The sequence below is a fragment of the Ricinus communis genome, chromosome 7, assembly GCF_019578655.1.
Source record: "Ricinus communis isolate WT05 ecotype wild-type chromosome 7, ASM1957865v1, whole genome shotgun sequence".
NCBI lineage: Eukaryota > Viridiplantae > Streptophyta > Magnoliopsida > Malpighiales > Euphorbiaceae > Ricinus > Ricinus communis.
Genome location: NC_063262.1, coordinates 24,278,868 through 24,292,189, shown reverse-complemented (window position 1 = coordinate 24,292,189; position 13,322 = coordinate 24,278,868). Strand labels below are relative to the sequence as shown.

The 13,322-nt window shown below is 29.2% G+C and overlaps 2 protein-coding genes across 3 annotated transcripts; one reads left to right on the top strand and one right to left on the bottom strand.

Annotated features, from left to right (window-relative positions):
• Positions 1 to 2,505: 2,505 nt before the first annotated feature.
• On the bottom strand, positions 2,506 to 5,295 carry LOC8262789 (protein LOW PSII ACCUMULATION 1, chloroplastic). Its single transcript, XM_002521116.4, has 4 exons — positions 4,879 to 5,295; positions 3,390 to 3,962; positions 3,085 to 3,135; positions 2,506 to 2,908 (listed from the first exon to the last, which is right to left on the bottom strand). The coding sequence occupies exons 1-4, from the start codon at positions 5,106 to 5,108 to the stop codon at positions 2,767 to 2,769; spliced, it is 996 nt and encodes a 331-aa protein (XP_002521162.1). The 5' UTR covers positions 5,109 to 5,295; the 3' UTR covers positions 2,506 to 2,766.
• A 2,170-nt stretch (positions 5,296 to 7,465) lies between these two features.
• Positions 7,466 to 10,810, top strand: LOC8262790 (monothiol glutaredoxin-S10). Of its 2 annotated transcripts, XM_048377476.1 has the most exons (6): positions 7,466 to 7,849; positions 7,960 to 8,033; positions 8,742 to 8,816; positions 10,085 to 10,111; positions 10,202 to 10,270; positions 10,534 to 10,674. In XM_048377476.1, the coding sequence occupies exons 1-5, from the start codon at positions 7,548 to 7,550 to the stop codon at positions 10,219 to 10,221; spliced, it is 498 nt and encodes a 165-aa protein (XP_048233433.1). In that variant the 5' UTR covers positions 7,466 to 7,547; the 3' UTR covers positions 10,222 to 10,270; positions 10,534 to 10,674. The 2 variants fall into 2 exon arrangements, with proteins under 2 accessions (XP_048233433.1, XP_015575925.2); XM_015720439.3 differs by lacking the exon at positions 10,202 to 10,270 and having other exon boundaries at positions 7,471 to 7,849; positions 10,534 to 10,810.
• Positions 10,811 to 13,322: the final 2,512 nt, after the last annotated feature.

Sequence of the window (13,322 nt, the reverse complement as noted above, 5' to 3'; positions counted from 1 at the left end):
TTATTGTTTCCTTATGTAATGTTTATCAATCAATTATATATATATATATATATATAAGTATGATTATTTAATTAATGAATTAATTTTCTAACTAAACAAGGATTCTAATCCTAAAATAAAATATATTAATTATATTTGTTATTAATTTATAAATGCACCAATATATTAAAATAATTAATAATATTAGAAAAAGAAAGAATAGTAAACTATTAGAAATTCATTAAGAAAATAATATTAATCTAATGAATTTTGTTTGGTCTTAATACTGTCAAGTATGCCATTTATCACATTTTGATTGAAAATATTTAATATCTTATTAATCAAATTTTATACCTAAAAGAATTTCAAAATTAAAAAAATGTAGTTCTATTTTTAAATGGAATTAATACTTATCATTTAAATAAAGATAAAAATTCATGTAAAATGTGAATAGATGGTCAACGAGACATGTACTTAATATATAAACTAATAAATTAATAAAATTTTCTTATTTTATACAATATATTATCAATTTTATTAAACTTGTTATTGTGTGGAATCAATTTAGTGTTAGCTGAATTTTTTATGTAAATATTTTTCAAATACAAGAATCTAATTTAATTCTATAAATTGAGAAAGTACTAATAATAATAATAATAATTATTATTATTATGCAATACAAAAGCAGATGACTAAAAGATTTTAATTTCCTTAAATAATCAATTTTAATTTCCTTAAAAATCGATAAATCTATCTAATAACGCATTATTCTATCTAAAATAGGTAGTTAAAATTCCTAATAATAAAAAATTCTTAGATTAATGTATCTATTATCAAATATATATAACTAAACTGAACTACTCTAGACATGCAAATAAATCGAAGATGAGGAGCAAAAGAAAAGAATAATCTTGAATATTTTTTAATATTTTAAAAGTTAACTTTATTGTTAACACGTTCTTATTTTTATTTTTTCAATTAATCATAATCTAGAAAAATTAAAAATTAATATACTTTTAGCAAATGATAAAATGAATTATTTATTAAATCTAATATAATATAATCTTTAGAAAATTCTCATATACTAAAAACTTATATTATTAATCAATGAAACTAAATTCTTACACATTTGAAAAATTTTAAAAATTTATCCATATGTAATTAATAATTTAATAATAAAAAATTATTATATTCTTATGATGGATATCAATGTTCGTCATTTATAAGCACAATATTCACTATTTATTGCAATGATGTTCATTTTTATATTCCGTTAATTCTTAGATATTTATTGTGTTTAGTAAATAATGTTTATCATTTAAGATCTAAATGTTCTAATTTATTAGTGAATGCAACATGTTGCAGTCCTAAATTATTCAATTATTTAGGCATAATTACACTTGTTGTGTGTATAATTTTTGTATTCAATAGTGTTTTAAGAATCTGTATACATTGAGATATAAAATTTATTGACATGTGTTATTAAATCTTGATACATAAAATTCTTATTTGAACATGAGTATTTAATTTTGACACATAAATTTTTTACTTTGATATGTGTATTTATTTTTGATATATGGAATTCAAGCTTATGTGTAATTATACCATTTTTTATTAATTTATTAATTAATAAATTATATTTCTAATTAAATAATAACTATAATACTAGAAAATAGATTTTTAATTATATTTTTAATATTATATTAATTTAATTAGAAAAATAATATTTTAATTTTATTCTTAATATTATATTAACTAATAAGTTAGTATTTCTAATAATTTCTAATCCTTAAAAATAGTAATATTAATTATATTTACAGTATCAATTTTGTATCATACTAAAATTAATTATTAAATATTTTTAAAATGATTTTTATATTATTATATGAATAAAATATTTTTTAAAATTAATAAAATCTTAAAATATTAAAATAATTTAGAAAGACATTTAAGAATTTTAAATTTATTATTATTTCTAAAAATTATAAATAATTATAAAATATTAAAATTTTTATTAAATTTTATCTATAAACTCGATTTATAGTATTATTTATAATCAAAATAATTATATTAATAGTGCACGCACGGATAAATAATTAGCATATTTAATTTTGCTAACAATTTTAATCATATTTTTTATTTATCTAATATATATATATATATATATATATATATATATAAATTTATCAAGAAGTAATATCATCTTACAAGATGGTATTTTATACTTTTCCCAAATTTATATATATACATATAAAACAAATGAATACATACAATAACAATTTCCTAAATAGTAACCTATTAGAGTTTCTAATGCTTTAGGATTCATTGCTGTATTTTAGAAAATAAAAAAAGGTAATCTAATAGAAGAACATTTTAGGATTTTTAACTATGTTTTAGGAAATAATAACAAAAACAACCCTTTTCTAATATTTTTGGATTATTTTTTTAACTATATATCTCTAATATTTAGGATTCACATGACCCTTTTCAACAACAAATAATATTTGCAATCGTGAATCACCAATGTCCAATCTAAGAAGGAAAAGCATTAATTACTTTGTTTCCAAGCAACAGATTAGGGAGTAAATTATGAAAAAGAGCATGAAATTGCATGTTCTGCTAAAAAATGGTAATTGCCAACAACAATATCTGATCAAACCCACTAGAAAGGAGCTATAAGAGCTTCAACTAATGCAGAAACTGCAGAAGACTGACATTTTGATAAGAAAGTAATCCTGCAACTCAAAAGAAGAAGCGCACCTAAAAGAAACAAGATTAAGCAACTCTCTAAAGAACTCTTCCATCCATGCCATCAAGAAGACCTGACCACATTCCCTTAACCTGTGGCAACTGTGCAACAAAAGCATTCCAAGGAGGGTAACCAACACCACTACCGCGGACACGACCATCCAGACGCAGGGATAAATACCTGTAGAACATTTAGATAAGCAAGTTTCTAGTGAGGCATTGTCCTTACTTCACAATAATCAAGGAAGAGTTTTAAGCTCCATATTATTGCAACTAAGTTCTCATATAGTGCATTTAATGGTTATTATGATAATGATTCTTGAGTATTTACTGAAAGGTAAAAGTAAGCAATCATACACAGGAGATTCAGGGGAGACACCAGCCATATTCTTTTGCTCATCCAGCCACCTGTCATTGCAAACATATACGTTATATATGTGTGAGAAATAAGGGAGTAAAGCGTGGGAAAATTGCTAATATATGATTGACACATATTCATTGGTTTTAAATAATAGAGATGTACCAGTCATCTAATGTCAAAGTGTAAAACACTAATATAAACATGTTATTCTTCTATTTTGTTATGGTGTATACACCACAATGTAGGTAAGAATTTCCTGAAAAGGTGAACCAAACTAAGACATTTTGTGGATATTTCTTACTTAGACCACTCAGAAACAAAGGTAGGATTCAGCTGCCAGAGTCGCTTCCTTTTGCTTGTAATCTCCTTCATCTCCTCACTCTCTTCAAACTCAAAATTAGGAAAATTTCCATCTGTAGCAAACGGCACCACAAGCACTCCTCTATCCAAGAGACTCTGAGTGAAAGGTTCACTGAGTCTAAATGACTCCAAGACATAAGATCCTGGGCCAGCACAGATCACAAGGCGAGCAATACCTCTCAAAGAACTGATGGAAATAATCTTTTTGTCATCCACACGGAGCTTAAGATTTGAAAGGCTTTCCTCTCTTGAGAGCCTAGCTACTTGAGCTTGCTTAGCATTGTTCTCCCTGTAATACAGGAATGCAAAGATAGATACTGCTCCAATGTCTATGCCAAGTCCTTTCAATATCTCTGGGACTTCAGCTGCTCTTGCTGGATTAGCCAGTGCAGCTATCAGTTGTGTGGTAGCTATGAGTGCTCCCAGACCACCACTTGCAATAAAAGCCAGATAAAAAAACATCCGCACAGACCGAAATGGGGAGAGAACTTCACTTCTTATCTTGGCTGTAGAACTGGAGAACAAATAAAAGAATGATTACAAGGAGGCCTCACTTGTAAAAGAACCTGATAGCAAAAGCATTCAATGAAAAAACCAAGTCAGAGAGGAAACTGAAAGACATAAAAATACAACTTGTATAATTTCTGTTAACAGAATTGACTACAGTGGACAAAGAAAAACACAATAAATTGAAGCATTGCACAAATTTGCAAAAAAATACTTGCCTTTTGTGATGCCAAACCATATAGCACTATCATTATATAAGAATTGGAGGGAAAAAAAAGTAACTAGAAATTCCTGCACATTCTCTATGGGATGAAGCATTAACTGTGAAGTATTTTACAAAATAGGCCATTCACATCATTTTGAGTGTAAAATGGGATCATCCTCGAACAGTCAAGTCAGAAATGCATGGTTATAAATAATGCCAGCTGAAATTGCTTGAACCCAGAATGGGATTGCTTCATGTACTTGATGTACCAAAAGAAAACACACTCCAGTTGAGAAACAGAATTGCAGAACAAATCAGTACGAAGTTTGGGGGTTACACATTTAGTTTCAACAGAAAGGGAAGTGTCCAATCCTGTAATTAGTTTTGTTGGCAACTTTTTCCATGTACAGACCTATCAGAAGTCACCAATCACCAAAACTCTGCTGAAACTCAATGCGAGATCTCACCTCCATTATTCATAAACCATAATTCCACAGAATACATTTTACAGCCTCAATTCCACTAAATGAAGATTTTGAGGCAATAGTGCTCATCAGCCACTTAATACTCTACTTCACGAAAACATGCAATTAACTGATTATACAATTAACAAAACAATTTCATTTCGGAGTCTGATTTTCCCAATATAAGATAAAATGAAACTTAAAGAAAAAAGACGATTAACCAAAACAAAGAGAGAAGAAAAGAAAGAACCCACCTGATATCAGTAGGAGGGGAGGGCTTATTAGCAGCAGAACAGGCGATTGAGGAGCTTTTTTGCTTCTGGTTGTAGTAATGGACTGTTCTGTTATTGTTACTAGTGGAAATGAACAAATTGTGTCTGTGTTTGATAATTTGATGACTGCTAAAACTAAAGTAGTTGTAGTTGTTGCTGTATTGATAAAAATCAAGAGGTATAATTCTAAAATTTGCCATGAAAGAAGCCATCGATTGGCTTCAAGTTTACAAACTCTGGGAACCAGAAAAACGATTAATCGCCAGAGTTTCTGAAGGAAAAAGAAAAAAAAGGTAAAATAAGTAGTTATTAGTTGCCTTGTTGGATGATGGTTATAGCGCCACGCTTAGCTACTATTCTTCGAGGACATGATCATGGATTCGATCATTAGAAAAGATCATCTCTCTGCGGTGTTGGTCTTATTATAATTGATACAAACAACCAGTTAGCCTGAAGCCCAGTTTAAAAGGTCTGTTGGCCCTTTAAAGCTAACGTTAAAATAAAAATAAAATATCTTTTTACTCTCTAACTCTTTTTTTTTTAAAATACTGTTTTCTTTTTGTTTTGTAAAAATATAATATGGTTGTTTTTCAATTATTCTTTTGGTTATTTTTTATTTTAAATAGTCAGAAAGAAAACCAAAACTGTATTTAAAAAAATAAAATTAGAAGACCATAATTTTAATATTTTAACAAAGTAAAAATAAAAAAACACTGTAAAATTATTAAAAATCATAAAAACATGAATATTTTTGTAATCTTTCTTAATATTATTGTGTTATTGGGGATCTTTTTAAGATAAAAAAAAACTACATGCAAGTGTATTACATAATATTTTTTTTAAAACAGATTAATATACATAATTTATTGTATTAATTCTATTTGTATAATTAAATATATTACATTATTAGAATAATTATATTAATAAAATAAAATATAGTAAATTTTTATATTAGTGTAAATTTCTATTAATGTGGCACATATATTTAGTATCATAGTAAACTTTTTTTTTTATTGATATAGTGCTTATATTCCTATAACTACAATATGAATAAATTAATGATTTTTAATAATGTTTAATAATAAAATAAATTGTATATATTGATTTATGAAAAATAAATCAAATAATTAAAACAAAGATTTATTATTATTATTATCCAATCAAATTCTTATTATTTTAGGAACTACGTGACTTAACGTATTTTTATTTTAGGATATATATAATTTTTTTTCATTTTAATATTTTGTAAATATAATCGTTAAAAATAATGGTCAAATTGCATAACACTGTTAGCAAGTGCTGACGTGAAAGTTGAAAGAACAATAGCTATTACTGCTATTTCAAAATCTTTTAAAAGTACTGTGTAATTTAACCATTATTTATTATACATTCATATTTATAGGATATTAAAATAAAATAAAAAATAAATCGTAAGCTCTAAAATAAAAATATATTAAACCATAATACAATTTACCGTAATTTTTCCTATTATTTTTTTATGCCTGTGCTGTAGCACCCCAACTTAATCATCTAAATTTGGTTGTGACATGTGCCCTGACATGATTAGTTGTTATTGACACTTGAATTCAGTTTTCTTATTTTGAACAACTTTAATATATCAGAAAAAACAGATGCAGCAGATACAGTACGAGGATAGCTAAAGAACTTGGGAATTGGTAAATATAACATAACAGCCAATCTCTAGAACAAGTGTGGGAGCTTGAGTTTCTAGCAACCCAATCAGCCACTTCTTAGCACTGTGGCGAACACAAGAAAAGGGAAAAATCCTTAGATTTCAGACATGATAGCTGCAATCTCCAACACAACTAGCACCCCATCGCACGTGAAAAGGATCAAAAGCACAAAGATGGTTATAGTTGCAAATTGCCCCATGTACTTGTTAGTCAGTCCAATTAATTCCAAATTGGAAATCATGGTCCAATTACCCAACACTTTCCATAAAATAGCCAGTTTACTCCAAATTTAAGCAAGTATGTTTTAGATACATTCGTTGGCAAGTGAACTATATTAAAAATTATATAAATTTCTTTTCATTTTTTTATTCTTTATTAGAAAGTCTTGACAGAATGAATAAATAAAATATTGAATAAAAAGTAAAATTCGTCATAAATCATAAAAATAAAAATTCATCACATCAGGATAGCTATGGTCAGTGATGACAATATTTGAAGATGACTGTGGCTGCTACACAATGGCAACTATAATGATGATGACGACGACTGTTACCAACCACGATGACGATAACTGCTTTATAGCAACTAAATTAATTGTTATGATGGCTCTCTCTTACTGTTGATAAAAAAAAAAATACTTGAACGAAATTCTGTGGTGATAATTTTTATCAATTTTTATCATTTTAATTTTGATGCAATAGAAAAGAGAAAGAGAAAAGGCTTGTTAATTTTCTCCCTTTCAAATTTACACATTGTCCTAATAATTATTTTATTCCTAAATAAGGGCGTTAAAATGTACGTGGATGTGGTGGCCATTTTATGCAATGTGGAGTAATTGGGCCACAATTTTTAATTTGGGGTTAATTGCACCTCCAGTGAAAGTTGAGGGGGCGATTTGCCACTTTATCAAGAGCTCAAAGAAATCTTTCAAACCAGAAACAGAAAAACAAAACCAGAATGGCAATCGCATCCATTCTCACCAATCTCGCATCTCTTCCACTTAAATCTTCTCACAGACTCTCCCCACATTCCAATCTCTCCACTTCCTCTTTTCCATTCTACAGTAACAACCCTAAAATTACCACCGCCGCCGCCGCCGCCGCCACAACAACAACAACCATTCTTGGCGTCAATGGTTCAAGAAAGCACCGACCCGTTTCTGTTCGAGCCATGGCTTCTTTTGGATCCAGACTAGAAGAGGGCGTTAAAAGGACAGTATCTGAGAGCCCAGTTGTCGTTTACTCTAAAACTTGGTGCTCGTGAGTTCAAGCTCTTGATTTTATCACCCATTTTCTTGTTTCTTGTCATTTTCTTTTTAGGTTAAAGGAGTGATAATCTATTTATTTATTTCTGGGTATTTGTTTTGAAGATATTCATCTGAAGTCAAAGCGTTATTCAGGAAGCTTGGAGTGAACCCATTAGTTATAGAATTGGACGAACTGGGTATGTGAATGTTATTCTTTAACTTTTATGCACGTGTTTATAATTGTGTATTTGCATTGTTAACTACCGCAATATTTAGCTTGGATGAAAATTTTCTGATCTAGTTTACATTGGTGATTTCTATGATAAAACTTGACCTCTATGAGTAGAAGAATTCCAGTTTATTTGCTGTTAGTGTAACTGTTAGGCTAAAAATATATATTCTTTTCACATTTGTTATGATTATCGTTTTTGTCAATTCTGTGACATTGGTGCATCTTTTGATCTGATTAGTTATAGAATTTTGAAATATAGTCTAGAAATAGTCTTTTATGTTTAATATGATTTTTCTTTTTCTTTTTTTTTTTACATTGGTGTTTCATTTGATACAATTAATTATAAGATTTTGAAATGTGGGCTAGAAATATCAATTCTTTTTATTTGATTTTGATATGACTAGTTATAGAATTTTGTGATTCGGTTTATATTGGTGCTTCCTCCAATAAAACTAGATCTATATACATAGAAGAAAGATGATGAAATACAGTTTTTGATATTCCAGTATCTTTGCAAATCGGAACAGTTAGGATAGAAATATATTCTTTTCCAATTTAATAAGAGCGAGTGGGAAAAGTATTTTTACTTTTTGTCAATTTTGTAACAAGTTCTTTATCCTTAAATTGAACATAAGTTATATGTGTTGGGGAATTTTTCTAATTTCCCTTTCAGGTGTCCAAGGACCCCAGATACAGAAGGTACTGGAAAGGCTTACTGGACAACACACTGTTCCAAATGTATTTATTGGTAAGAACTGCTTTAATATTCTTCATCTAATCATCTTAAAAAATAAAAACTGAAAATTAATCCCACTAGCACACAAGGAAGGGGGTATCAAAGGGCTTCTGGGAAGGGGGTTCCAGCAGGAAAATGCTGAAGGAATAGATTTCAGGTTTCTTTTTCTTTAGTTGTGTGTTATAAGCAATCTAACATGGTTGATTGTCTTTCATTTGTTACTGATTGATGGAGTGAAATGTGTAAAAACTGGAGTAATACCATTAATTATATATGATAACTGAATTATGTGAGTCCATGATACATAAATGTGGACCCATGTTTACTTTTACTTTTTCCTGCCCGACTTGCACTAGATATATAGACAAATACCGTAACTTGTTTCTGTTGCAGTATGAGGGCTTCATGTCTTGCTGCTTATTTTCCTTTGCCTATCCTTTTATTCTCTTGAGAGGTTCAATTCCTTTAACGTATCAACTATAGATTTGAGCATATATCATGCTCTTTATCCTAGAGATTTTGTTTGATTTTGCACATCTTTTTCAAATTTAAGGTGCTAATGAAAATTAACCATCCAACAGAAAATTTCAGCAGGCAGGTTTCCATCTAACCAGTGGTCTAGATAGAATTAATCTGCCAGGAAAGTGAATTTCATAATTACCTATGAACATGACTAGGTGTTATCTAGGTTAATGTGTTTCTTGTCACATGCATAGGCTCTAAGTTGTGTGGTTGTCTTCCAAGGTAGATATAGAATAATAAAATGGATATTGGTTAAGTGTGTTTGGCATCTGATCTAGTACGTTAAAATGATTGTTTTAAAGGAAAGCACTTGAACCTATAAATTTTTAAAAGAAAATTGGATGTTTCATTGTTTTATCAGTACCAAAGTGTCTGACCTCAAAAAGAGGTTCATGATGTGCTGTCAATAGAATCAATCATATGCATATTGGTATATCTTCATTCTACAATGTGTGATATAATCTAGTTTTAAAGGCCATTCTCCAAAATTTTTGTGGTTTCCAACCATGTAATAGAAGAGGTATAGACGTAAAGAGATTGGACGAATTCTTGTTTAAGTAGATTCCTTTTGTCCTTATAGAACACGATACTCTGCGTCTTTTTCATCTTTACATATCCAAAAGAAACAAAATGGGTTTCACCCCCATTTTCTTCTTTTTTTTTTTTCCCTATAAACATGCAACTATACCTCTTCATCTATTTGTTCTTAAATGCTCAATGCTAATAAATGCCTAATTCTTTTTGACTTTGATGTTCAGCGGGCAAACACATTGGAGGTTGCACAGGTACATTCTCTGTTTGTTGTCTTTATGCTTATCCTACTCAACTATTTTTAACTGATTGTATATTTTTTATTTTGGTAATTCATGGGGTAGCTCCAGAAGCAACACAGTGATATGCCCTTGGGACAAATAATGGTGGACTATGTAGCATTACTCTTGCAGGCATATCCTTTAGCTAACCCTGTTTTTATTTGCATAATTATACTTTCACCAGCTTCCCATTTTTTGTATGTCTTGGAACTTTTTCTGGCGTTTACTCTTGTTACTTAGGAGCACCAATTAGTTGACATATTATTAACTTCGAAATTGATATCACTTTCAAGTGTGCAATGATATCTTTTTTTTCTTTATCTTTTACTCGGTATTAAATGTCATGGACCAAAATAAGTTCTGGCAATTGATATTGCTTTTATGTTCAAATGCAGATACTATGAAGCTATACCAGAAAGGAGAACTTGAACCTTTGTTGTCAGAAGCTGATGCTAAAAGTACATAAGTCTTGTACCCTTGTTGTTTTGTCGACTTAGAAATCCAATTTCCTAGAAAATTTGCCACGCCTTTGCTTATCAGGAGCGCCATTTTTTCAACTTCATTGGCGCCAATCTGTTTGGCTCCCCCCTGTGTTGATCTCTTTAACTTGAATTGTGCATTGAACTCGTTGGAGTTTGTTGTTGCATAATCACATTGGAACCTTCTCTATTAGTTAAAAGATAGAAACCCTTCAGAGGTGCCACAGATGTACTCATTGTGATATGGACATGGCCAAGCTTAAAGATGGACTTGATGGAGAGGACAACAAGAAAATCAAAGATAAAGCTAAGGATCTATTGATCATGCTACAAGGTTCAATTACAAGGTCAAGGTCCGCCAGGACTAAGTAAAGGCCTGAATGAGCTTTATTTAATGTTTTGCAAGTCCGAAGACTAATGTGGGCTAATATTTGGGCGAAATCTCTTATTTAAGTTGAACAATGTTATTTCCTATTTTTCTTATGTGGCTAGGTTTAATAGTTTACTAGGGTTTCTTATGTTAGGTGGCTATAAAAGCGCTCCTTAAGGTGTGTTTAGGGCATTGATTAAAATTATAGTAGTTGTTTCCTTTGCATATTTGCTTGAATTCTTGATAAGTGGTTTATGTATTCAACAAGAATTCAAGAATTCAAGCAAATATGCAAAGAAAACAACTAGCGCTTTTATACCACCTAACATAAGAAACCCTAGTAAACTATTAAACATACCGCCACATAAGAAAAATAAGAAATAACATTGTTCTGAACTTAAATAAAAGATTTCAGCCCAAATATTAGCCCACATTAGTCTTTATATACTTGGACTTGCAAAACATTAAATAAAGCCCATTCAGTTGTATTTTTACTTGGGTCTATCCTAGCATGACCAATTGAGCTTCCTTGACTAGCTCAATCTTGCATATAGCCAATTAAGGCTTTTTGGACCTTGACCTTGTAATTGGACATTGTAGCATGCTCAATGGATCCTTAGCTTTATCTTTAGTTTTCTTGTTGTCCTCTCCATCAAGTCTATCTTTAAGCTTGGCCATGTCCATATCACATTGTATGAACAAATAAATAATATATTCAATTTCCTTTCTGGCCATAACATTTCTTCCCTTTTCTTCTCTGGTTTAATTAATATGAATTCCAGCTTTCTGTCTTTAACACTCTCGTTGGCAAGTTTAAAATGAACGTTTGTGGTCTAACAAAACTTAACTCCATATGCAACATTAATTAAAGAGTTAAATATTTTAACGCCCCCAGGTTTTATCACCTTACACTTTAAGTCCTTCTGTTTTTAATAGTTAATTTTAACATTCTTTTTTTTTTTAATGAATTTAACTATTACATTCTTCCATTAGATTTTTTTCATTAATCAATAGTCACTTTTATCTAAAATACCAGCTTTATCCCTATATATAGAGATATTTTTATATTCCTGAAATATTAAAATAATTAGCCTAAGTCTATAATCTAATATTCTAAATAAAAAATTTAAATTTTATTACACCAATGCTTTTATATTTAAAATTTAGATATTTCAATATTTAAAGTTAAATTATTAGACATTTAAAAAAAATCAAGATTTATACTAAAATACTTTAACTAAAGTAAATACCTTATATAAAATTTTATAAGATAATATTTTTAATAATGAATCAAGTTAATTAATATTAAGTCAAACTTTTTTATAATTTAATCATTTTTTTTAATATATAAATAAATTATAGAAGAATTATACATACAAAATTTGGAGTTGAATATTATGGATGATACTAATATAATAATATTACTGAAGGTAAATTAATATTTTAGTTTGGTTTAATATTTATTTTTAATTAATGGATATAATAGTTTAACGTAATAATATGCGAAGAATGTTAAAATTAGTTATGAAGATGCAGGGATCTATTAGTATAATATAACAAAAGTGAGGAATATTCTTATTCACATTTAATGTCTTTTTAACTTAAGAAAGTAATAGTTTAACAGAATTAAAAGTTAAAAATATTAAAATAATTATTAAAAATATAAGGACCTATTAATATAATTTGACATAATTCAGGGACGGTAAAATAATTAGCTCTTAATTAAAGTTACCGGATAATGATATATATATGTGTGTGTGTATATATTCTTTCAATATCATTATCCGTTATATTATCATCGTGGTCTATGATGTTGCTGATACAATAAACATTTCTGTTTATATGTTTGAAGCTAGCAATTCATCATACTCACTAAGGTTTTCTTCCATGACAGGAACTTCCTTGAAATTCTTGATCCATGATTGTAAACGAGGGAGTTGTCAGCCTCCATTAACTTAACGCCAGACTGCTTCTTGCATTACTTCATCCATCCAAAAAAAGCAATATCAGCTAACCCAATCTTGTCGCCACCAAAAAACTTCTTGTTGTTCCTTCTTTTACTGTCGTTTTCTTGTTGTTCTCCCACCATTCTGAAAGAAAGCAAACAAAGTTGAGCTCTCCATAAGTTAGCTAAAATGTTACATCTTACATGATAAGTGGTCATCAGAATTTTCCATTTGAGAACGTCTGCACTGCATGAAGAATTTTTAAAGAAGTTGGATATAAGCTATATTGTTGTCCCCTTTAAAATGTGGCCCGGAATCTAGTCGTAGCTCTATCGTAAGGGTCTTGAGGAAGCAAGGGATATTTTTCTGTCTAGGTCTCTTCTATGTAC